At 43.0% G+C, this 25895-nt stretch overlaps 1 protein-coding gene across 1 annotated transcript; it reads left to right on the top strand.

Annotated features, from left to right (window-relative positions):
• Positions 1-4044: 4044 nt before the first annotated feature.
• On the top strand, positions 4045-25352 carry LOC139267096 (large ribosomal subunit protein uL5-like). The gene is made up of 6 exons (XM_070884887.1): positions 4045-4148; positions 9563-9707; positions 11914-12020; positions 19463-19594; positions 23887-23997; positions 25277-25352. The coding sequence occupies exons 1-6, from the start codon at positions 4143-4145 to the stop codon at positions 25304-25306; spliced, it is 531 nt and encodes a 176-aa protein (XP_070740988.1). The 5' UTR covers positions 4045-4142; the 3' UTR covers positions 25307-25352.
• Positions 25353-25895: the final 543 nt, after the last annotated feature.

Here is a 25895-nt window from a genome sequence, read left to right on the forward strand (position 1 = left end):
TAATATATTATGAACCTAAAATTTATCAAAAGCCTCCTTTTCCAGTTTCATTTTCATTTCAATTTCTTTAGTTATCCAGAGAGCTCTAGCTTTGGATTCCCTTCCTTTCCACCTCATGGGAATAGGAACATAGGAACAGCGGTAGGCCATTGAGCCACTCGAGCCTGTTCTGTTATTCAATGAGATCATGGCTGATCTGCTTGGGCCGCATATACCCGCCTTTGGTCCATATCCCTGAATAACTTTGGTTAACAAAAATCTATTGAACTCGGATTTAAAATTAACAATTGATCAATTGCCATTTGCGGAAGAGAGTTCCAAACATCTATCATCCGTTATGTGTAGAGGTGTTTCCTTATTTCACTCCTGAAAGATCTGACTCTAATTTTTAGACTATGCCCCCTAGTCCTCGACTCCCCAACCAACAGAAATAGTTTCTCTCTAACTACCCTATCTATCTCAATTAATATCTTGAAAACTTCGATCAGGTCACCCCTTATCCTTCTAAATTCTAGGGAATACAACCCTAATTTGTGTTTGTCAACCCTAATTGTCCTGGCCAATATTTATCCCTCAATCAACATAACAAAAACAGATTATCTGGTCATTATCACATTGCTGTTTGTGAGAGCTTGCTGTGTGCAAATTGGCTGACACATCTCCCACTTTACAACAGTGACTACATTCCAAAAGTACTTCATTGGCTGTAAAGCACTTTGAGACGTCTGGTGGTCATGAAATGCGCTATATAAACCCAAGGCTAATTCTTTCTTTTAGTCTGTACCTGAACTATCTCCTCTTTGAAGGCCTCCCATTCCTCCCATTGTTTCCATTCCACCTGGGCCAGATTTCTTTTCAACTCACTGAAATTAGCCCTCCTCCAGTTTGCTTGTTGCTTGTCCTTTTCCATAACTAAGCTAAACCTAATATTGGGCTAGAAATTCGGTTCTCGGCGATAACTGTATTTTTTTGCCAAAATTACCATTATCACAACGCTGTTACTATGAGGCCGTAAATTCGAGGTTTAATTTGCACAGTGGTAAAAATCGGCATTGCACGAGGATTTGCGGCACAAACTGCGATCCTCGCCAACTTTAGTCCGAGGCTGCGAGTTGGGCCAAGGGAGGGCGGAAAAACTCCTAAAAATAAATTGAATAAAACAAAAAAAAAATTCACAAAACATTTACAAGACACTTATCTAGCAAATCGCTGCAAAAGAATTAAAAAATAAAAGCTTTGAGCTAAATCTTCCCCAAAGTCGTTTTTTGGCGTACTTGAAGAGTTACTCCCAATTTTTTTGGGCCAATCTATGCCAAAAAAAATCAGCCAAATTTCCCTGTTTGAATTGTTGATTTTGGCGCTGTGTAGCCTGTCCTTTAGTTTTGTGGGTGGAGCCTAAGATCTGCGCCAAAAAAATCAGGTTGCCACAGTAACGCTGGCTGAGGCTGAAAAGTGAAACATACAACACATTCTAGCCAGCTCACAGCAACCTGCAGAAGCACCTTGCACATTGCAGCAACTTACCAGCATGAAATTATTAAAGAGTTTATGCCAAAAGTCTATCCCTCCCTCCCCCACTTCCCGGTGCCGTTCCTCACCTTGACCGAAAGGCCTCCCTCCCCCCCACCCTGGTGCCGGATGCTGCTCATAACCCTGGCCGAAAGGCCTCCCTCCTCCTGGTGTCAGTTGCCGCTGCTAGCCCTGGCCGAAAGGCTTCCCTCCCTCCTCCTCCCAGTGCCAGTTGTTGCTGCTAGCCCTGGCCGAGAGGCTTCCCTCCTCCTGGTGCCGGTTGCCGCTGCTAGCCCTGGCCGAAAGGCTTCCCTCCCAGCCCAGAGCCAGTGCCACTCCTAACCCTTGCCAAAAGGCCTCGCCCCCTCCCTCCCTCCCTCCCTCCCTCTTCTCCCCCTCTGCTGCTGCTGTCTGGACCGTGGAACTGTATCTGCTGCGCTGATTAAGATTTCAATGTTTGACAGCACATTAACAGAAACTTCATGTGAACATTGACTAAAACACACAAGTGCCTACCCTTGTAAATTGTTAGTTGGTATGATTGGACGAGGATGAGGGTGGCTAGTGAGATGGGGAAATGATAATGTAGATGGAGAGGGATGGTGGAGGTGCAAGGTAAGTTGGTTGAGTAAGGATGTGCAGGAGTAAGGTAGGGAAGGTAAGAGTGATGGGGATGTGATGAGTGGCACAGCAGGATGAGGTTGAGTGTGGCTTTGCAGTAACATTGTGATCTACTGAGATCATTGAAAAGTTTGCGCCATTGTAGCCAGGTCCTCCTGACGATATCCCTGCTTGTGCCCTCCTGTGCAATGTGCAACCAGTCTGTGTTGGTCTCCTGGGGAGGTCTTTTCCACCCATTGGAAGGGAAGAGAACCTCCCTGCGTGCTGTGACTCCCTCCATAATCATCATCATCATAGGCAATCCCTCGGTCGAAGATGACTTGCTTTCACTCTAAAAGTGAGTTCTCAGGTAACTGAGGAGTCCAATGCGGGACCTACAGTCTCTGTCACAGGTGGGGCAGACAGTGGTTGAAGGAAAGGGTGGGTGGGGAGCCTGGGTTCACGCATGCTCCTTCTGCTGCCTACGCTTGGTTTCTGCTTGTTCTGGGCGATGGGACTCGAGGTGCTCAGCGCCCTCCCGGATGCTCTTCCTCCACTTTGGGCAGTCGTGGGCCAGGGATTCCCGGGAGTCGGTGGGGATGTTGCACTTTGTCAAGGAGGCTTTGAGGGTGTCCTTGAAACGTTTCCTCTGCCCACCTGGGGCTCGCTTGCCGTGTCGAAGCTCCACATAGAGCGCTTGCTTTGGGTGTCTCGTATTGGGCATGCGGATGATATGGCCCGCCCAACGGATATGGAGGGAGACATGGGCTGTGCAGTGCTTGTCAGTGTTTGCAGTACCTTAATGCTGTACAACTATCTTGGCCGACTTGCCTGCCTCTCGTCCGCTGCTACGTTCACGTCCGGGTATCCCTGGAGATGGAGCACGCGGTATCCCCCGGCACGCTCGAGGCCTTCCACGACCATAGAAACATAGAAAATAGGTGCAGGAGTAGGCCATTCGGCCCTTCGAGCCTGCACCACCATTCAATATGATCATGGCTGACCAATGGGCACTGGAGGGACTGGAGTGCATTAACATAACTGGGAGCAAAATTTTAATTTGATTTAGTAAGTTTCATTTAAAACTTGTTAACTTACGGTCTTTATTGGTTGTGCCCCTAACATGCTTGACTTTTAATTGGCAGTTGCCGGTACAGGTACTTACTTAAAAGAGGCAGCACAACTGTCAAAATTAATTTGACCATGATCCTTTTCAGGAAACCGGCTGGTGACGAGTATTCAAATGACGTCAACAGAACCGCTTCCTCTAATTGGTCGAGAACCTCGCTGGGCGGGTTTAAAAAACCCAATCAGGGAACAGCACTTCAAAAGGCGGGATGGAGCCAACAGTGGGATCGGGCAAGGGCAAGGTAGGGAAAACTGTGCTACAATCTCTTCCTCGGAAATCGACGGACGAAAGTACAGGATGTAAAACAAAAAAGTTTGTGCGTTAGCTCAGTGGGACACTGGGCTGGGGGGGACTGCGTTTCTCTCCACAGATGCTGCCTGATCCGCTGAGATTTCAGCATTTTCTACTTTTAAATATTATAATTGGAGGAATGGGCTGTCGGACAGGAGGCGGGGCTGTGAGCCGGAGATGGGTGATTGGTCTGTCTGTCGGGCAGGAGGCGGGGTTGTGAGCCGGAGATGGGTGATTGGAGGATTGTTCTGTCGGGCAGGAGGCGGGCTGTGAGCGGGGGGGGCGGGGCCGCGAGCAGTTGCCAGTGATTGGAGGACTGTGCTGTCTGTCGGGCAGGAGGCGCGGCGAGTCTGTGAATCGGAGCTGGGTGATTGGAGGATTGGCCTGTCTGTCGGGCAGGAGGTGGGCTGTGAGCCGGAGCTGGGTGATTGGAGGATTGGCCTGTCTGTCGGGGAGGAGGTGGGCTGTGAGCCGGGGAGGCGGGGCCGCGAACCGTTGTCGGTGATTGGAGGACTGTGCTATCTGTCGGGCAGGATGCGGGGCTGTGAGCGTGGGGCGGGGTCAGAATTTCCCGGCGTGCCGCTCGTCCTTTGGCGGCAGGGACTCCGGGGCGATGGCGGTGAGTGTGGAGCCGGACCGGGCGAGCGTGGCGGAATCCGCCGCCATCGGCTCTCTGATGCCCCAGTGGTTGTGAGCGGCGGGGCGGGATGGCCGGGGCGCGGGCTCGGCGTGCCGGCCTGCCGTATATTGTGAGCCGCGGCGGTGATTTGAGAGATTTACCGATTGAAGTGGGGCCTGGGCTGGGCCGCAATCCTCGGCACTGGGAGTAGTGGGGGTGGGGGCGCCGCTCACAGCACAGGCCAATAAACCTGACATTCCCCACTTGTTGTTCGCGGGACTTGGCTGTTGCTGCAGGAATGGTGTCAGTTAGGATCAATACTGATACTCCGTATATCCAGCCTTGGTACTGGCTGGCCCATTAACGCGAGATTCAGCTGTACTCAGTGCTGGTTGAAACTGCTCTGAACCAATGAGGCCCATTACGAAAAGACAGTCTAAAATAGCCGTGGCCCTTGGGCTCATGAATGTAATTTTTCTCCAGATTCATGTCGATTTAATAAAAGATGAGTGGTGATCTTATGGAAACATATAAGATAATGAGGGTGCTTGACAAGGTGGATGCAGAGATGATATTTCCACTCATGGGGGAAACTAAAGCTAGGGGGCATCGTCTCAGAATAAGGGGTTGCCCATTTAAAACTGTTGAGGAGGAATTTCTTCTGTTGTAAATCTGTGGAATTCTCTGCCCCAGAGAGCTGTGGAGGTTTGGTCATTGAATATATTTAAGGTGGAGATAGACAGATTTTTGAGCAATTGGGGAGTAAAGGGTTATGGGGAGCGGGTGGGGAAGTGGAGCTGAGTCCATGATCAGATCAGCCATGGTGGAGCAGGCTTGAGGGGTTAAATGGCCTATTCCTGCTCCTATTATGTCCTTTTATGATAACTTGGGATGGAGGTGAGGTTTAAGATGAAAGTTTAAAAACTTGTATTTTATACAATAAACACTTTGGGACAACCTCAGGATGTCCCAAGTGTTTACCAGTCAATGAAGTACTTTTGAAGCGTAGTCACTTTTGTAATGTAGGAAATGTGGCAGGTAACTTGTGCACAGCAAGGTCCAACAAACAGCAATGTGAAACTGAAGGATAAATATTGGCCAGTATTCTGGTGAGGACTCCATCTCTTTGTATAGTGTTTTTACTCCACCTGAGGTGAACAGGTAATGTCTCAACGGAAAGATAGTACCCCCAACAGTACAGCACTTTGTGTTGGCCTGGGTTATTTGCTCCAGTTTCTGAATTGGGACATCAACCCACAACTTAGATGAGAGTGCTACGACTGAGGCAAGGCTGAGCCCTAAATTGCATTTCTATAGTGCCTTTCTCATCTTTAGGGTTACCCATAGAACTTCACACCCAATTTATTATAGTTGTTGGCTGATAAGCTGGGTGGGATTGGGTTCTGCAATTGGCCTTGTCATTTGAGGGTTAGAAGTGGCAAGCCACTGTTATTTGTTGGAAGGTAAGTATAGGATCAGAAATTGCTGTCATGTTTGGTCGAGTAGCCTGTTGACAGTCACTATCCTAAGTTTGTATGATTTCCACAAGGGCTGTTGCCATTCTTGGAACTGTATCTCAGCCTGTCAGTGGGGCTGGTTTTTAAACTTTTGAGGGGCAGAAAAAGACACTTAACGTGCAGCCGACCTGCTTCGGCTAGTTTGCCACCCCATTGAACAGAAATGGGTGTCTGCCATTCAATGAGATCTTGGCTGATCTACCTTAGCTCCACGATCCCCATATCCCTTGATTCCCTTTAATATCCAAAAATTGGGCTTAAATATGCTCAACGACTGAGCTTCCACAGCCCTCTGGGCTAGAGAACGCATAGGAATTGAATTTAAAATCACCCCGGTAATTTCAGGAGAGGCATAAAAGTTTGATCACTTTGTATCCAGCAGTAGAAATAATGTATTGGTATTTGTGTTGTAATGTGGCTTCTCTTAGTACTTTTGCCTTTCCTGAATACCTGTACAAGCCTTTTGAATCCACTTCTGTAATTACTAATTGCTTCCCTCCACAAGGCTTTGGTTTGTTAGCCTTTTCACACAGGCACAGGAGACTTCCTGTGGGCCCAGAGGTTCAGAGACTTGCGGTCCTGGGGCTCAATGCAAAGGCCAGCATGGGGACCCATGTAATCTCAGAATCGTATGGGTTTTGTAGGGATATCTGGGATCACGTGGACTAGAGACAACCTTTCAGGAGTTGGGGATTCCCATTCATACTTGTGAGTTCTGTATGTATGGAGCGGCTATCTGTACGAATGGAAATACCCCCAATGCGCAAACTGAAAATATATATTTTTTAAATGTTTTAACATGGCTAAAAATAAGCTTGCCTTAATAGACAGGGTGTTTAAATATATAAATGAGAACATTTTATTTTTTTTTAAACACTCTAATGCTGGTAAAAGCAGGCCCTGTGCCTGTTTAAACCCGCGTAAGTATTTAAAGGACATTTGCTGGGCAGGAGTTGGGCAAATAGCCCAAATCTCCACCCACAGAGGCCCTTTTCCTTTCCTTTGCTTGCATGCAGAAACCTGGAACATGCAGAGAACCTGCGGGAGCGTGCGTGGAATTGCAATTTCTGGCCCATAATTTTTGCAGCTGCAGCACCATTGAGCAACACCTAGACTGCAAGAAAGCTTAACTTTAGCAGACAACATTTTAAGTGTTGACTGAGTTGTTCAGTCTTGCTTCTTGAGTCAGCTATTTGCAGACCATTTCAGCATGTAAGCGAGGGTAACCCTTCCGTGCAATACTGAGGAAGTGCTGCATTGTCTAAAGTGTCATTCTTTGGATGAGATACTAAACTTTAGCCCAGTCTTCCTGTTCTGATAGTTCGTGTAGGTATTGAGATCCCACGACAATTTGAACGGGAGCACAAAATTCTGATGTCCTGTCCAACAAATTAATCTGTTGATCATCTCATATATTAATATCGATGGGATCTTGCTGTAGCTGCTACTTTTGTCGTCTTAACTACAATGATGAGTGTTTTGAGATGGAGATGGGCTAAGGTGCTATACAAGTGAGCTTGTTCAGTATGTGCTGTAAATTTCTAATTGCACTATTCCAGAGCAATTTTTCATGCAAGCAAAACTCTTGTTCATGACCAATATTTAAACCATTTCTAAAATAAAAGCAGCACATTTTATCATTTTTTTTATAAAATGTTTCCTGCTGGATGAAACCTAATCCCTCTTCCTACTGGTAAGTCTTGGTGTCTGTTGTAGGCAGCCTGGGCAACATGCTGGGTGTCTTCAGTCATATTGCACTGGACTAGATAGTAAATGGGTCACCTTTTTAAAAAAAAAAAAAAGTTTAGTGTTTGAAAATGTCAGTGATTAGAAAAACTTAAAATATTTAATGAATCAAGTTGAAAGAAATATTCCTGTCAGGCCCGTTCTTGTCGTTATATTGCAATGAATGGAAACATTTAGGAAGCTTAATTCTGTTTCACAATAAAGGTTTCCTATTAACATTCTAAATTGGGTTGATTTTTATTTCATTGAATGGATTCTATGAAAGCTGCCAAATGTCCTCATTTGGGAAGGGGCAAAACTTTTATTTCAGTGATTTAAAAAAAAAACTTAGATTCCAGTTAAATTATTTGCAGCTAAGATGCAAGTCCGTTCACAGGACTGAGCATGCATTGCATTGCAATTGAAGCCTTGTCTTGTGCTGGGGTGAGCTTGCTCAATCATTTTTATTATAAAGAATGTTTTGTCTTGATCCATAAATTTGTTAGTGTTTGGTGACTACTGTGGGAAAACTAGTGATTTGTACTGTTTACAGCTATTTCATCATGCATGATAAATGTCAAGCCCCTTGATAGTTCTGACCAGACTAACTACAAATCAGGTTGAAAATACAAGTTTTAAATTATCCATATAAATGTGTAAAACACTTTTTAAATGGAGTAATACAAGTAACTTTTAAACATTGATTATCAGAACTTGTGTGGAAAAACATGTTCAGCTACAGACTTATTTTATAAAGTTATTTCATCCTATTATTTCTGCGGATTTTTATCGGTTGGTATTTCACACGTTAACTTTTTTGCTCCTCACTTGAGCCTCCTCCTATCCTGCCTTATCTCTCTGCTTAACCCTCTATTCCCAGCTCCCTCATGTGTTTCGCCAGCTTCCCCTTTAATTAATCGATACAATTTGCCTCAACTACTGCCTATTTTAGTGAGTTCCACATTCTCCCCATTCTCTGGATGAAGTTTCTTTTGAATTTCCTATATGGTTTCTTGATGACTTTTGTGTTGATGGCCTCTAGTTTTGCTCTTTGTGGAAACACTGTCTACTCTATCAAAACCTTTCATAATTTTAAATGACCTCTTCAGTCACTACTTCTCTGAGAGACCCAGCCTGTTCACCCTTTAGTGATGGGTGTAGCCTTGCAGTTCTAGTATCATAATTGTAAATCTAACTTGCACCCTCTTTTTCTATAATATGGCAACTGGAACTTACAAGTTCAGCATAACTTCCCTACTTTTTGATTCCATCCCTCTATAAATAAACCCTGCGTCGCAACTTTTATTGTATATTTGAACTCTCCAATCCCTTTGCTCCTCTACCAATTTAGATTTGTATTTTTCAAGTAATGTGACCACATTTTTATTACCATAATGTGAAACCTCATACATGTCTGTCAAAATTCATTTGCCAATTACGTGCCCATTCTGCAAGTTTGTTAATGTCTGGTAAGTTGTTGCAGTCCTCCTTGGTGTTGACATTCCCTCCCAATTTGGAAATTTGTTTTTGATTCCAAAGTCTAGATTGTTGATGTAAATTGTGAACAAGAGTGGTCCCAGCACTGATGCTTGTGGAACACCACTATCCACCTTCTGTCACTCTGAATAGTCTTGAAGCCAGCTAACTATCCATTCTGCTACTTGTTCCCTGCCTCTGTATGCTCTGACCTTATTCATTAGTCTATTGAAGGCCTTTTGGAAATCTAGATGTATTCTTCTTGATGGTGATGGCAGATACTTGCTGGCTGCCTATTCAGTTATGCTGTTACTTATTTTACTTCTAATTGTTCCTATAGTTTTGTTTTACACATCCCATATCGGGTACTAGACTAGACCTTCAGGGCACTTGACTAAATCAAAATATGGTATTCTAGACTTGTATACACTCACTTGGAATGACTGCAGTCTTGGGTACCTGACCATTGCAAATATGTTCAAATAAGTGATATGTGATTTAATCACAAATGGTTATATAGCAGAAAATAAAACTGCTGTGAACCTACTGTGGAATTGCAAGTCTGTTACTTTCACTGAATCCTCTGTTTGAATGGCTTGGTTGTGGGGAAGAAACTGGAAGGAATCCTGTCCAAAATGAAACTTGTAACAGATTGTCATATTTTACTCACGTTATGTTTTTATTGGCTTGTTTCAGAGTGAAAAGAAGGAAAACCCTATGCGCGAGCTCCGCATCAGGAAGCTGTGTCTGAATATCTGTGTGGGTGAAAGTGGTGACAGACTCACCAGAGCTGCTAAAGTGCTAGAGCAACTCACTGGCCAGACACCAGTGTTTTCCAAAGGTTAGTAGTTCTGTCTCTGCACTGGATTGAATGTTTTGAACAAAAATAAGACAGTAGCTTAGAACAATATTCACCTGTGTTCAAATCCAACTCCTGCAGGATAGATGTCTAGGATGCTGGGTGGAGTAAGTTTACAGCAGTGTTCCCTCCTTGCACAATAGGGTGGGCCTGGGCCATTTGGCAATCTCGTTAAAGGCCATAGCATGGTCTTAAATATTAGTAAATTGACACTGGCGTAAGGGTTTGATGTGCTTCTGAAGGCTGTTAGAGATGTTTTTTCAGGCAGAGTAGAAGGAGATTGACTCTTAATTTGGTCAGTTGAGCTGGGAGTTACTTGTTAATTACATACTCTTTTTCATAAGCACATTAAAAAAAAAAATACCCATAAGAAAAAGGTGGCTGGCTTTTTTTTGCTATTGCATTTCCACTGAGCAATTACGATGGCTTCAGCTGCCATTCCAACCTCCGTCTTTTTATTAGGTATTGGATGGAACAGTTTATGATGGCTGAGCAAAGGATAAAAACAGTTGCACTGTACAATACAGAAGCCCAATCAATGATCTGAGTCCATGGCCTAGAATTATGACTGCCTTGTTCATTGAACTGCAAGTGGGAACATGGCAGCCTCTGGTACTCTTTTTTTTTTTTTGATGTAGCAAAACTAAAAGTTTAGATTTTCTTGTGTCTAATTTTACTCATTAAACTGGTGTCGACAGAATTTTTAACTGTTTTGTATGTTGAATAGGATAAATATAGTAACTACCATATAGCCAACTAATCGGGTTTAGAGTAGTTCAAAGGTAAATTTGAAAGATTGATGTGTAAGACAACGTGTTCAAGGAAGAGTTTGGGTGCAGTATAAACACTTCTATGGGGAGGGAATGTGGGGAGCAAGATATCCAAAACGAGAGCTCCCTGGATAACTCAAGATATTGGGCTAGAAATTTGTATTTTGGCACACAGTAATTTTTGCCAAAAATGCAAGGCCGATAATTCAAGTTTCAATTTGCACAGCGGTAATCGGCATCACGCGAGGATTTGTGGCACAAACTATGAATTTTCTACCATTTTTACTGAGGCAGATACTGCTGCGAGAGGCCTTGGGAGGGGGAAAACACCAAAAATAATCAAAAAATCACGACACTTAACTATCAAATCACTGAATTTAAAAAAAAAACTTACTTGCCTTTTTTTTGCAGATCTTGCTTGCCGTTGCAACGCAGCTTTTTACTTGCTGATATTTTTTGTGCTAAATACGCTAAACTTTTGGCAAAAGCAATTTTTATTTTGAGCCTTGCACGGTGGCGGTCCGCTCCCCAGCGGTATTTAAACCACTGCCACAAGGTGTCTCTGAATTTCTCGCCAACCGGTTTTCCACCAAAAATGGCGAAATATCACAACAAACGGTTGCAAAGTTGGCGAATTTTTAGCCTATAGAGATTAAAATGAAACTAAGTCTGATAAATGTCAGATTCATATTAGTAGAGAATTGAACTGAAATAGCATGCAGAGAAGACCTGGGAAAAAAATTATGGACAAAGTGTATGAAGATTAACCAATAACTTTTTTATAAAGCATTGAAGGGTGGTGCTAATTGGGGACCAAAAAGGAAATCCTGTGGAGGCAGAGGGCATGATTGAGGTACTAGTTGAGTACTTTGCATTTGTCTTCACCTAAAGAGATGCTGTCAATGTCACAGTAAAAGAGGAAGAGGTAGAGAAATTGGATGGGATATAACTGAAGAGGTACTTAAACGATTGGCATGCTCAAAGTAGAAAAATTGCCTGGTCCAGGTGGGATGCAAGCTAGTTTGCTGAGGGAAGTATGGGTAGAAATAGCCAATCTTTCAACCCTCCTTGGATACAGGAGTGGTGCCAGAGCACTGGAAGGTTGTAAATGTTGCACCCCTGTTCAAAAAGAAAGAGAGGAACATGCCCAGTAACTACAAGCCTGTACTGTAAGATTATACGATCCTGACCCTAAATTAAGTTGAATTGGCTTTAGACTCATCAAACTTGTGTCTAAATGTTCAATTCTTTTTCTAATGCACTTCAGGGTTATTTCTTTCAAGTTTAATGAGTGGTTCAGTAGATTGCTGCTTTTGCACACACCTGGTTTTTGAAATTGAATTGTCTCTATTCTGGACTGTTCGGTATTTTGAGAAGGTAACAGCGGCAAATGTCAAACTTGCTTATTTCTCCAACAGCTCGCTATACTGTCCGATCATTTGGTATCAGAAGAAATGAGAAGATTGCTGTTCATTGTACAATTCGAGGAGCCAAAGCTGAAGAAATTTTAGAGAAGGGCCTAAAGGTGAGTTGTTTTATATATTGTATTTTTGATACATTTAGAAGCTAATGCCTGTTATAGTCCTTCCACCACTGGTGATGCTGTGGCATGGAGTCACCCATGACCTACTGGTCTAACAAGTTGAAAGACGTGCTGTTTCCTTGGCTAACTGAGCAAGGTCCTGTTAATTATTGGTTGTGTAGACAGTGCACAAGTATAGTTTAATGAATAGACTAGTACATGTTTTTATTAACTGCTATTGTGCAACCAAGCCTATATGGAGATTTAAAAAATGTATGGTACAATTTTACAATGACATATTTAGGCAGTCATAACAGCAATATGAAGGTGTATCGCACTTCCTTTTAAAATATACAAGTCTGGCTTCCCCCCCCCCCCCGGTAGCTCAGCAAGTTTGCGCAGTGAGTAGCTGATTTTCACACTGCCCTCTGTTGATTTTAGCTGATTTGTTAGGGTATGGTATGGACATTACAGCAGGTCTTGGCTTAAATGAAGGGGTGGGTTCCCACTGATTGCCATTTAGTGACTGTGCTGTAAGTGTTTGGGTGAGGACCGGATCGTGCTGGACTGTGACGCTCCTAACAGTCAAACTGCTTGCCATCACTTGCTGTTGAGGCTTGAGTAATGGCTACTTGGGTAAGGTACCAGAGTGACCAGTGCCTCTGGTAGCATACTTCATGAAGGAGTTAATGCATAGGAACCAGATTAAGCCATTCAGCCCCTCGCGTCTGTTCTGCCATTCAATGAGATTGTGGCTGATCTGCAACCTAACTCCATAAACCTGCCTTTGGCCCATATCCCTTAACATTCTTGGCCAACAGAAAGCATGCAATCGCTGATTTTAAAAATTGACAATTGATCTAGCATCAATTGCTGTTTCCGGAAGTGAGTTCCAAACATCTACCTCCTATTGTGTGCAGAAGTGTTCTAAAAGGTCTGGTTCTAATTTTTAGACTATGCCCCTTAGTCTGAGCATCCCCAACCAGCAGAAATAGTTTATCTACCCTATTTAAATATCGATCAGATCACTCCTTAACCGACTAAATTCTAGGGAATACAACCCAGTGTAAGCTCTCCACTTCTAATGTTCTTTAAGTAATAGGAGTAGGCCATTTAATAGGATCATGGCTGATCTGATCTCTGGCTCAGCTCCACTTCCCTGCCTGCTCCCCATAACTCTTCATTCCTTTATCATTCAAAAAGCTGTCTATCGCCGCCTTAAATATACTCAAAGACCCAGCCTCCTCGGCTCTCTGGGGCAGAGAATTCCACAGATATACAACCCTCACAAGAAATTCCTTATCGCCTCCGATCTAAATGGGCAACCCCTTTGAAACTATGCCCCCAGTTCTAGATTCCCTCACGAGTGGAAACATCCTCTCTACATCTATCTTGTCCAGCCCCCTAAGTATCTTGTATGTTTCAAAAGGATCACTTCTAATTATTCCTGACTCCAATGAGTATGGGTTGAGCAGGCTTGGCCTTTCTTCAGTCAACCCCATAATCTCGTGAATCAACGTAGTGAAACTTCTCGGAACTGCTAATGCAAGTACAGGTTGGACCTCTTTGGTCCGAGACTGTTAGACACATCGTGGTTTGGCATTAGTCCTGGTTTCCTGCACTTCCTGGCTCTGTTCTGTGCTGCGGAACTGCTGCTTTGCATGGGTGGCATTCCAGTCTCGTGCTTCCTGGCTCTGTTCGGTGAGGTAACCGAGCCGTGAAGGGCAGGCGGCTAACTGAGGTGCTGAAACTGGGCCTGAGGGAGCGGAGGGTTTATATTAGAGCACCAAATCAGCACGTTAATTAATAAAATCTCCCAGCCTCATTTAACATGGAGTGAGCGAGACCCGAATTTTGTAGCTGGAGCGTGGTGGGGGCATTCAGGAGCCTGTCTACTGTCTACAGGTACCAGTAAGCTAGGCTAGACCAGAGTTCCAACCTGTATATCCTTCCTTTAAATAAGACCAAAACTGTACACAGTACTCCAAGTGTGGTCTCACCAATAACCTGTACAGTTGTAGCAGGACACTTATTTATTTGTTTGTTTACTTATTTTCCTGCCAATGTGGATAGCCTCACACTTTCCCACATTATACTCCATCTGCCAAATGTTTGCCCACTCACTTAGCCTGTCTATGCAGATTCTGTGTCCTCCCTCACAACTTGCTATCTCCTCCATCTTTGTATCATCAGCAAACTTGGCTACATTACACTTGGTCCCTTCATCCAAGTCATTAATATAGATTGTAAATAGTTGTAACCCTTGGAAGTCCAGCTATCATTCTGAATACATTCAGAAAGACAGTAAATTGGTAAAATAGTGGAATACACTAATCTAGTCTAAATGGATAATATGCTATGTGTCTGTAAATGTTCATCAATTTTCCATTTCTTGCCCTGGAAATATAATTTTGTGTATCTGTTCTTGGGGCCCCCTCCTATTTCTCATCTACATACTGCTCCTTGGTGACATCATCTGAAAATGCAGTCTGTTTCCACATGTATGCTGACAACACCCAGCTCTAGCCCTCGACCACTTCTTTCAATGCCTCCACAGTCTCTATAGATTGTCACACTAGTCTGACATCCAGTTCTGAATGAACAGAAATTTTCTCATTAAATATTGGAAGACCAAAGCCATTGTTTTTGGTCCCTGCCACAAACTCCACGCCCTAGCCTCTAACGTCATCCCTCTCCCCAACTTCTGTCGGAGGCTGAACCAAACTGTTCAGAACTTTGGTGTCGTATTTGACCCTGAACTGAGCTTCCGACCACTTACCTGCACCATAACAGACTGCCTATTTCCATCTCTGTAACATTGCCCGTCTCCTCCCCTGCCTCAGCTCATCTGCTGCTGAAACCCTCATCCATGCCTTTGTTATCTCTAGACTTGACTATTCCAATGCACTCCTGACTGGTCTCCCACGTTCTATCCTACTTAACTAGGCTGCCCATGCCCTGTGCTTGCTGATCTACATTGGCTCCTGGTTTAGCAATGCCTCTTTCAAAATTCTTAGCCTTGTTTTCAAATCCCTCCCTATCTCTGTAATCACCTCCAGTCCCACAACCCTGCCAGATCTCTGCTCTTCTGCCGCCTTTAGCATCCCTGATTATAATCACTCCACCATTAGTAGCCGTGCCTTCTGTTGCCTAGGCCCTAAGCACTGGAATTCCCTGGCTAAGCCGCTCTGCCTCTCGACGCTCCTTAAAACCTACCCCTTTGACCAAACTTATGGACACCTGCCCTAATTTCTCCTTGTGTGGTTTGGTGTCAAATTATTTACCTCATAATTCTTCCATGAAGCACTTGTGACGTTTCACTACTTTAAAGACGTTATATAAATAAGTTGTTTCATTTATAAATGTAGATTTCTGAATTGCTTTTTGATTGGTTGTTGGACAAATCATTGTGCACAAATTACCATGATTAGTACGATGTGCACCTGAGACACCACTTCTGAAATGTGGACTGATGGGGTGAATACCCCTCCTGATCTGAGAATTGGCATGGTTCAAATTCCGAGCTGCAACACTAAACATGAACTGCTAATTCTTCCCTTCAATTCATGGCCTTCTGCCCAGGTAGTTTGTGCCCAGCCTGGCCAGCTCACTGCATACACCAATTTTACAATTTTGTATTTTGTAATTTAAAAGTTATGTCTGATAAAATGGTGCAGAGTAAAAGCCAAGCGCTTATCCACAAGGTGAGATAATTGAACAATAGCACCTGCTTGTTGCATACCTCCCACTAGCTGGTTACAGGGCTAGAAGGATGCTGTGTATAGGAAGAACTTGGAGTCTGGGAGGGAGAACTGAAGACGACAAGTAAAGTAATATTTACTATTGTGGGAGAACGGTGATGATTCATGAAGACCAGATGGGTGTAATAAGAAATGCTTTATCTTGTAATAGAAACATAGAAAATAGGTGCAGGAGTAGGTCATCTGGCTCTTCGAGCCTGCACTGCCATTCAATGGCTGAACATTCAACTTCAGTACCCCATTCCTGGTTTCTCGCCATACCCCTTGATCCCCCTCGTAGTAAGGACTCCATCTAACTCCTTCTTGAATATATTTAGTGAATTGGCCTCAACAACTTTCTGTGGTAGAGAATTTCACAGATTCACCACTCTGGGTGCAGAAGTTTCTCCTCATTTCAGTCCTAAATGGCTTACCCCTTATCCTTAGACTGTGGCCCCTGGTTCTGGACTTCCCCAACATTCATAAGAACACAAGAATTAGGAACAGGAGTAGGCCATCTAGTCCCTCGAGCCTGCTCTGCCATTCAACAAGATCATGGCTGATCTGGCCGTGGACTCAGCTCCACTTACCCGCCCACTCCCCGTAACCCTTAATTCCCTTATTGGTTAAAAATCTATCTATCTGTGATTTGAATACATTCAATGAGCTAGCCTCAGCTGCTTCCTTGGGCAGAGAATTCCACAGATTCACAACCCTCTGGGAGAAGAAATTCCTTCTCAACTCGGTTTTAAATTGGCTCCCCTGTATTTTGAGGCTGTGCCCCCTAGTTCTAGTCTCCCTGACCAGTGGAAACAACCTCTCTGCCTCTATCCTGTCTGTCCCCTTCATTATTTTAAATGTTTCTATAAGATCACCCCTCATCCTTCTGAGCTCCAATGAATAAAGACCCAGTCTACTCTATCATAAGGTAACCCCCTCATCTCTGGAATCAGCCTAGTGAATCGTGTCTCTACCCCTTCCAAAGCTAGTATACCCTTCCTTAAGTAAAGTGACCAAAACTGCACAGTACTCCAGGTGCGGTCTCACCAATACCCTGTACAGTTGCAGCAGGACTTCCCTGCTTTTGTACTCCATCCCTCTCGCAATGAAGGCCAACATTCCATTCGCCTTCCTGATTACCTGCGGCACATGCAAACTAACTTTTTGGGATTCATGCACAAGGACCCACAGGTCCCTCTGCACCGCAGCATGTTGTAATTTCTCCCCGTTCAAATAATATTCCCTTTTACTGTTTTTTTTTTTCCCAAGGTGGATGATCTCTCACTTTCCGACATTGTATTCCATCTGCCAAACCTTAGTCCATTTGCTTAACCTATCTAAATCTCTTTGCAGCCTCTGTCCTCTACACAACCCGCTTTCCCACTAATCTTTGTCATCTGCAATTTTGTTACACTACACTCTGTCCCCTCTTCCAGGTCATCTATGTATATTGTAAACAGTTGTGGTCCCAGCACCGATCCCTGTGGCACACCACTAACCACCGATTTCCAACCCGAAAAGGACCCATTTATCCCAACTCTGCTTTCTGTTAGCCAGCCAATTCTCTATCCATGCTAATACATTTCCTCTGACTCCACGTACCTTTATCTTCTGCAGTAACCTTTTGTATGGCACCTTATTGAATGCCTTTTGGAAATCTAAATACACCACATCCATCGGTACACCTCTATCCACCATGCTCGTTATAACAAAGAATTCCAGTAAATTAGTTAAACATGATTTCCCCTTCATGAATCCATGTTGCATCTGCTTGATTGCACTATTCCTATCTAGATGTCCCGCTATTTCTTGATGGCTTCAAGCATTTTCCCCACTACAGATGTTAAACTAACTGGCCTATAGTTACCTGCCTGTTTAAAAAGGGGGGCAGACAAAAGAGGTGTTACATTGGCTGCTTTCCAATCCGATGGCACCTCCCCAGAGTCCAGAGAATTTTGGTAGATTATAATGAATGCATCTGCTATAACTTCCGCCATCTCTTTTAATACCCTGGGATGCATTTCATCAGGACCAGGGGACTTGTCTACCTTGAGATCCATTAGCCTGTCCAGCACTACCCCCCCCTGCCTAGTGATGGTGATTATCTCAAGGTCCTCCCTTCCCACATTCCCGTGACCAGCAATTTTTGGCATGGTTTTTGTGTCTTCCACTGTGAAGACCGAAACAAAATAATTGTTTAAGGTCTCAACCATTTCCACATTTCCCATTATTAAATCCCCCTTCTCATCTTCTAAGGGACCAACATTTACTTTAGTCACACTTTTCCGTTTTATATATCGGTAAAAGCTTTTACTATCTGTTATGTTTTGCACAAGTTTACTTTTGTAATCAATCTTCCCCTTTATTGCTTTTAGTCATTCTTTGCTGTCGTTTAAAATTTTCCCACTAACCTTGGCCACCTTATACGCATTGGTTTTTAATTTGATACACTCCTTTATTTCCTTGGTTATCCACGGCTGGTTATCCTTTCTCTTACCGCCCTTTTTCACGAATATATTTTTGTTGAGCACTACGAAAGAGCTCCTTAAAAGTCCTCCACTGTTCCTCAATTGTGCCACCGTTTAGTCTGTGTTCCCAGTCTACTTTAGCTAACTCTGCCCTCATCCCATTGTAGTCCCCTTTGTTTAAGCATAGTACGCTCGTTTGAGACATAACTTCCTCACCCTCAATCTGTATTACAAATTCAACCATACTGTGATCACTCATTCCGAGAGGATCTTTTACCAGGAGATTGTTTATTATTCCTGTCTCATTACACAGGACCAGATCTAAGATAGCTTGCTCGCTTGTAGGTTCTGTAATATACTGTAATGAGCTTTGAGCAGTTGCCAGTTGAAGTGTATTGGGATGGTGCGAGTTGTTGGAACACATTGTATCTTTACCTTTTGGAAAGCAGCTTTGAATTCAGCCCAAAATGACGAACGCAACACCTTTTCTCTGGATTTAACAATTCTCTATAGTGAATGAGCAGGGATGCTTCAAGGAGTAGACAATGCTGCATTGGGAATTGCAGGTCTTAAGTTAATGTTGAGATGCTGCTGAAACAGAATGTTCATCCTTTATCAATTTCCTTTTTTTTTTTCTCCCCCCCCCCCCCCCCCCGGAAGGTGTTTGCTCCTGAGGCACAATTGCATAGGGACAGCAGCCTTTTGTAACTTATTCAAATGAACACTTTGTCTGGAATGCCTAGATTGAGTATAAGTAGGTTGTTTGATTATGGGAGGCACCATAACCCTAACCCAGTCTTGTCCTGTCCTTGACTGCCTTTCATACACTTTCACTTGTTTATCCTGTTACCTCTTGGAATGAAGGAGACCTGCTGCTCCCAAATCCAAGAAACCAAGGCCAATTGTGGTGTTCCCACGACCAGTTAGTTCAATGCCAGTCTAAAAGTGTGGCATTGAACTAACTTAGTGCAGACCAGAGATCATACCTAGGATTGAGCATGTATTTTTGGCTCTATCCTTTTAGGCACCGTGCTTATCTGCTGAGCTTTTGGGAAGCTACATGTAAAGTGAGGTTTTCTGTGCATCTGACCATGCCATACGTGACTTGTGAGCATTCCATGTTGGCACTACGTACTAATAGAAGTAAAAGTGATCTATTCCTAGCGCTGAAGTTTCTTGCCTAGAATTATCAACATTTATGCTTCAGATCTATATAAATATTAATACATTTTTTTAGGTTCGTGAATATGAACTGAGGAAGAGCAACTTCTGTAACACTGGTAACTTTGGCTTTGGGATCCAGGAACACATTGATCTGGGCATCAAGTATGATCCTAGTATTGGAATTTATGGTCTGGATTTCTACGTGGTAAGTGAATGCTGAGATTTATAAACGGCTTTGAACTTTAGTTAATTCTTGCAACATGCTGACAAAAGGGAGCTGCAGTGCAAAAATCAGACATTGCTAATTTAAAACAGCTACAAAGATTAACAAACATATTTACTATAGCTGTGATTGTTCTTGGTTATACCATGAGCTGCTTGCTACCTTTTCATCAAACTTCTTGCAAACATGCAAAAAATGTAAAGCATTTTAACAATGGCATGTGTGCTAAATATGTGGCTTTCAGTTACACTTTTGATTTGGGTGGGTCATATTTAATAATCAGATCACTAAATCTAATTGCAAAAATTTATATTTTAATGCCACATTGATGGGCAGTGAGCAGAGACTATTGAATGTAACACCAGCTGCTTAAAATCCACACTGCAGCATGTGGTCTGCTCACCAGTACCTCTGATGGTTGGACTTCTGATTTTTAAATTTGCAATCTGCTATTGGGTGGAGCACATGTTGAATGTGCAATAAGCAGTTGGTTCCTTCAATTACATGCAATCGCAGTAAAAGTGTGGCATTGAAGTTTCACAAAGTGGTGTAACTTCTCGTGGCACTACAGTTCACAAAGGCAGAACATTATCTGAATGGCGGCAGATTGGAAAAAGGAGGTGCAACGAGACCTGGGTGTCATGGTACATCAGTCATTGAAAGTTGGCATGCAGGTACAGCAGGCGATGAAGGCGGCAAATGGTATGTTGGCCTTCATGGCTAGGATTTGAGTATAGGAGCAGGGAGGTCTTTCTGCATTTGTACAGGGCCTTGGCGAGGCCTCACCTGGAATATTGTGTTCAGTTTTGGTCTCCTAATCTAAGTCAGGACGTTCTTGCTATTGAGGGAGTGCAGCGAAGGTTCACCAGACTGATTCCCAGGATGGCTGGGCTGTCATGAGGAGAGACTGGATCAACTGGGCCTTTATTCACTGGAGTTTAGAAGGATGAGCGGGGATCTCATAGAAACATACAAAATTCTGATGGGACTGGACAGGTTAGATGCAGAAAAAATGTTCCCAGTATTGGAAGTCCAGAACCAGGGGACATGGGGCTAGACTTTCCACTTCACATTGCCCGTCTATGGCCCAAAATGGACTTCTATCGCCCATTTTGAGCAAAAAGTGGAAACTAGGTCCAAAATATCGCCGGAAAAATAGGCCCCCAAGTTTCTACTTTGATCGCTGAGATGATCGCCCACACAAGGCCCATCCCAAGTTTCAGCACTTAGCATGCACTTCGCTGGGCTGATGCAAGGCCCAAGAGTGCTCAAAAATAGTTGCTTTTTCAGGGCCTTGGAGAGGGAAATAGGCACTACGGACACCATTTTTAGCCTCTGAGAAAGGGTGGAGAATTGTTCTGAGTTATTTAGAGAATAAAATTGATGCAAATTGTACTCAGAAATTTGGGACAGGGAATATAAATAGGTATTGGAATTATTTATTAAATAGCTTTTACATAGTGAAGTTGTTCTGTGGGGAAACAGAATAAACAAATCTGCATGAAGAACTGTACATTGTAAAACTTAAGTAAGAGAGAAGGTTCAAAAATTGTAGGAATTTTTTTTAAACAAAGAACTAATGAACAACACCCTCCCTCCAACCCACCCTTCTCTCAAAATCCCCAAAACGTTGCAGCATTTTACAGAACAAGTGACCATTTCAGTCATGCCAACAAGTTTCACTTTTTATGCTGGGTTGCATAAAATTTAGTTATGTTTAAATGTAACCCAATAACATTGCAGAGTCTAGTTACTATTTAGATCATTAAATAATAAATATAAATTTCAACTACTCTCTCAGCTGCCAGTAGGCTGTTCCATCGTTTGCAGCACTGGTCTAGTGTGCGCGTTTCATTGGAGGCTGATGTGCCTATGTCAGCTATTTCAGACCAATTCCTGCGATATGCACTGGGTGAAGGTTTTCCCTGCCCACCAGTCAGATCCTCCCACCTGGAGCTGACAGCATTTACGAGGGCCTTATTTGCCTCTTCACTGAAGGGTTTGGCCCTTCTCTTTCCTGCACCTCCCTCCATTCTTTAAATTTATCTGTAATTTGGATAAGACTTTCTGACCTTCCTTTTCTCCTCTCTCTCTCTCTCTCTCTCTCTCTCTCTCTCTCTCTCTCTCTCTCTCTCTCTCTCTCTCCATCCACCCTCCCAGAGCTTCTGAGCATGTGTGAAGACCCTTGACCTCAAAACGCAGGAAGAAGCATCAATCTGCACATGCGCAGTAATGCGTTGCTAGAGAAGCTTTTTTTTTTTCATTCACTTCTGTTTTCTTTGGGTGATCAGGAGATTGCCGAGAAATGACATCGCTCATTTGACATCGCTGGGCTAAGGCCAAGTGGAAAATCGCAAAAAAGAAATGGGCGCCGGCGATCAGCACAGGCAATCGGTCCTGCATCGCTGGAACAAGGCCCATTTTTTTCGGCCTTAGCCTGAAAGTGGAAAGTCTAGCCCATAGTCTTAAGGATAAGGGGTAGGCCATTTAGGACTAAGATGAGGAGAAACTTCCTCACTGAGTTGTTAACCTGTGGAATTCCCTACCGCAGAGTGTTGATGCCAGTTCATTGGATATATTCAAGAGGGTGTTCGATATGGCCCTTACGGCTAAAGGGGTACTGAGGTGAATGATGAGCCATGATCTTAATGGCCTACTCCTGCACCTATTTTCTATGTTGCTTTCATGCTGGTTTTTGACCACTGGTTTCTGTAATGCTGTTTGTGGGTTGAAAAAACTGACTGCGTTTTTCCGACTAGATTTTTTTTGTCTAACGGATATTCCTGACGGCCAGCAGTCTTCAGGGGCCATTTAATGGGCTGTTCCGACAGTCGCAGTGCGCTTTGGCATGACATCACGCATATTGAAGTTCTCTGTCGTGGCACAATGTCACTACTTACTCCAATTAACAGCTCCCCACAGTGCAACTATTTTACAGCACTGCCAACTGCACCTGGCTTTCCCAGGACCTGACTGCAATACAGCAGTAACTGGAACTCAAATATTCACAAGTCCCTTAAAAGCAAGGCCATGCCATCCTTTACAGCTGTGCTCTTCAGCAAATTGTTACTCAACAATTTTAAATACAAACAAATGAGCTACATTGGCCCTGAAATTGTGTTTGGAGGCTTCCTGCAGTCGAAAGCCTCGGAATTCAAAAATTTCGACAAAAGTACCTGGTGTTTTAGGAGACTTGTCGTCCTGGGCTTCTCAGCAAAGGCCTTCATAGAGGCCCAAGTATCCCAGAAGAATATGGGTTTCATACGCATCAATGGTTGGGCTGGCCTGCGTGATTCCAATCAGCAGGGATCCCCATTCATACTTTAGTTCTGTATGTATGGTGCCACCGTAAATATGAAATGGGAATACCCCAAAAACACAACATTGAAAATAACTTTTTTTTAAATCACATTTCAAATTAATTAAGTCCAATTTAATTTTTTGAACTTGCATCTTTTAAAGGGTCTGAAAAGTAAACTTACCTTATTTAACAGGAATTTAAATGTTTAAATTTTCAAAAATGTATTTTTCTGACAAAAGTAAGGTGTAAGCGCAAGACTTAACAGCCATAAGAATTTGAAGGACATTTCATTGGGCAAATAGCCCAATTTTCCACCCACAGGTGCATATGTGCCCGTTGGGAGCATGATTTCAGGCACATTGACTTTTTTTTCCGGGGTGGGAAAAGATTTCACAACTTAGTGATGCAACAGACTGAGATTTGAGATACTGATGAATAGCACTGAACCCCACATGCATTTCAGTAAAGCCTAATGGCAGTCAACAGGAAATGCAGTTCCACTTGTAGTTGCACTAGCAGTGGGATTCTACATTTGACCTTTAAGTTTGGTTTGTATTTGAAGAGAATATTTTGAGCTGTATATTTGAATTGGGACAAAATACTGACTTACAGGCTTGTAGCTGATAGTGGTAGGAGCAGTTTGAGATGATGAATTTGGAGTATCTCCATGACATTGAAAATCCATTCCCGTCAATTTGACACTTACTAATTGCAATGGGGATTGCGGTTCACCATACAAAAACAAGCATTTGTTTTATACTTTTGCACTGGTAGTGAGAAATCAAAATATATATTTATAGATAATTGTAGTTAATAGTTTGCTTGAGGTATATAATCAAGTACACAAGAAGGCTGTTGTGTAACCCTGACAGCCAGCTTGCATCTTGGGAATGGAACAGATTTGCAGAAAGAAGAAAATTATTTTTTAGCCTTGTTGAATTCTTGCCCAGCAATGTTTTTGTTTTGTTCACAGGTCATGGGGCGGCCTGGTTTCAGTATTTCTGATAAAAAGGTGAAAAGGGGGCGCATTGGTTCAAAGCACAAAATCTCCAAGGAGGAATCAATGAGGTGGTTTCAGCAGAAAGTAAGCAGCATCTCGGATTCTAATGTCCCTCTTGTTTCTTCCCTCGTGTATTCAGACCATATAGAAAATACTTGCCGTGAATGTACAGCTGGTCATATACACTCGTATGCCATATAATAAATCTGTCCATCTCCAACACCTTTAAAATGTTTAGACATCTAAGACTGCAGAATAAATACACTAGTATTGCTGGAAAGAAGATTTAAACTTTTTATACTGGTAATTCCTGACCAAAGTTGCTGTGACTTTTCAACATCGCTTCCTCCATCCCCAAATAGTAAGTCAATGGAGGTTGCTGTAGGGTTGCATTCAGTGGTGGCTGTGATTTAGGATATAACTTGAGAGTTTAGCTTTTTTTTAAATGAATACAGCCCTGCTGATCCAAGATCCTATGTTGGAATTTTGTATTGAAGACAAAATCCTTCCTCATAGTTTCAATTCCAGAACTGCCTGTGAACAGTTGTGTTGCTTTTTCAATTAATTGATGTGAAGCTTTGAGATCTCAGCTGCACTCAGTAAACAGTTGATAGATTATTGTATGCCCCAATTTGTCAATGGACTACTCCTCCCCTAATTAATCTGTACCACATTGACCTTTTAGAAATCTGGCTGGTGTTAAAAACTTCAAGAATTAGTTCTAACCCAAAAAAAATAGGCAGAGGAGGTTCAGTTATTAAAAATAATTTTTACTAATCTCAGACAAAACTTGTGCTTTTAGAATTTAGCAAATTGTTAATTTTAGAGTATTTAGCAGCTCCATGTAGAAACTTTCACCAATCAATTACCTTTTAATGACACATACATCCATTCTGCCCCCGCCCCCCCCCCCCCCGCCACTGTCTTTACCCATGCACCATCTGCATGGTTGACCTATTCCTAATTCACCTGTTCCTTAACTGATGTAACATGAGGGGTTCCCATTTTCCATCTTTGCATCTGAGATTGTTAACTTGGGAGGGAATTGAACTGGCATAATTCTGTACATTTTGTCTATATAGCACTGCCATCCCTTAGGGTGTTGCTTGTATTGAATGGTGTTTGGGTTTCTGGTGCTGTGCATGAAAACAATCTTATTTCATATGCAGCTTCTATTTTGCAAATAATTATGTAAGCTTCAATGTTAGGGAGTACTTTGGAACTGAGCATTCATTCTCCAGAGATTTGGAGTGGTTAGGTGAGGATTGACATGTTGAGATGCAACTCAATTTCAGTTTGTCAAATGTACTGCATGCTTACTCAAGTAATCTTTGGTTAATACTTTATTTCCTTTGTTTTTCAGTATGATGGTATCCTCCTGCCTGGAAAGTAATTTGAAGAACACATGACACATGCAATAAAAGCAAATTGAAATGGTACTATTGATGTCTGTCTTTTTTTATATTTAAAATAAAGTTTGACTGGTAATGCTTGTGGTTTAAAACTGCAGAGTGACAGCGCCATGGGACATTTTACTATGTTAACGGCACTATAATGCAAGTTGTTGAGTCATCATAGGTGGTCCCTCGAACGAGGATGTCTTGCTTACACAAGAGTTCACAGATGTTTCAATGAAGGACCTTCTGTACCAGTCCTGAACTCCAATCGATGGATGGAAGATGCCTGTGCATGGATTTTTTTTAACGTGTGGTCACTGTTGCACAGCAGCCACCACACTGGCTTGACAACTAGGCCTTTATCCAGTGGCAAGGGTTAACCAGAACAAAACCTCTGTTGCACTGATCTAGTGCACGCGCACATCACTGTGGGCTGGCCCGTGCTGACCCTGGGCCCTCACCTCTTTGCCCCGTACCCTCATCTGTTGCACCTCTGCCACGATCTCTCTCCGCTCCTCGGTCACAAACTAATGCAGCAATACTGAAGGACTTTTAAGAGGATGTGGACATCAAAATTAGGAAAGC

This window comes from Pristiophorus japonicus, chromosome 7 (genome assembly GCF_044704955.1).
Source record: "Pristiophorus japonicus isolate sPriJap1 chromosome 7, sPriJap1.hap1, whole genome shotgun sequence".
NCBI classification, from domain to species: Eukaryota; Metazoa; Chordata; class Chondrichthyes; family Pristiophoridae; genus Pristiophorus; species Pristiophorus japonicus.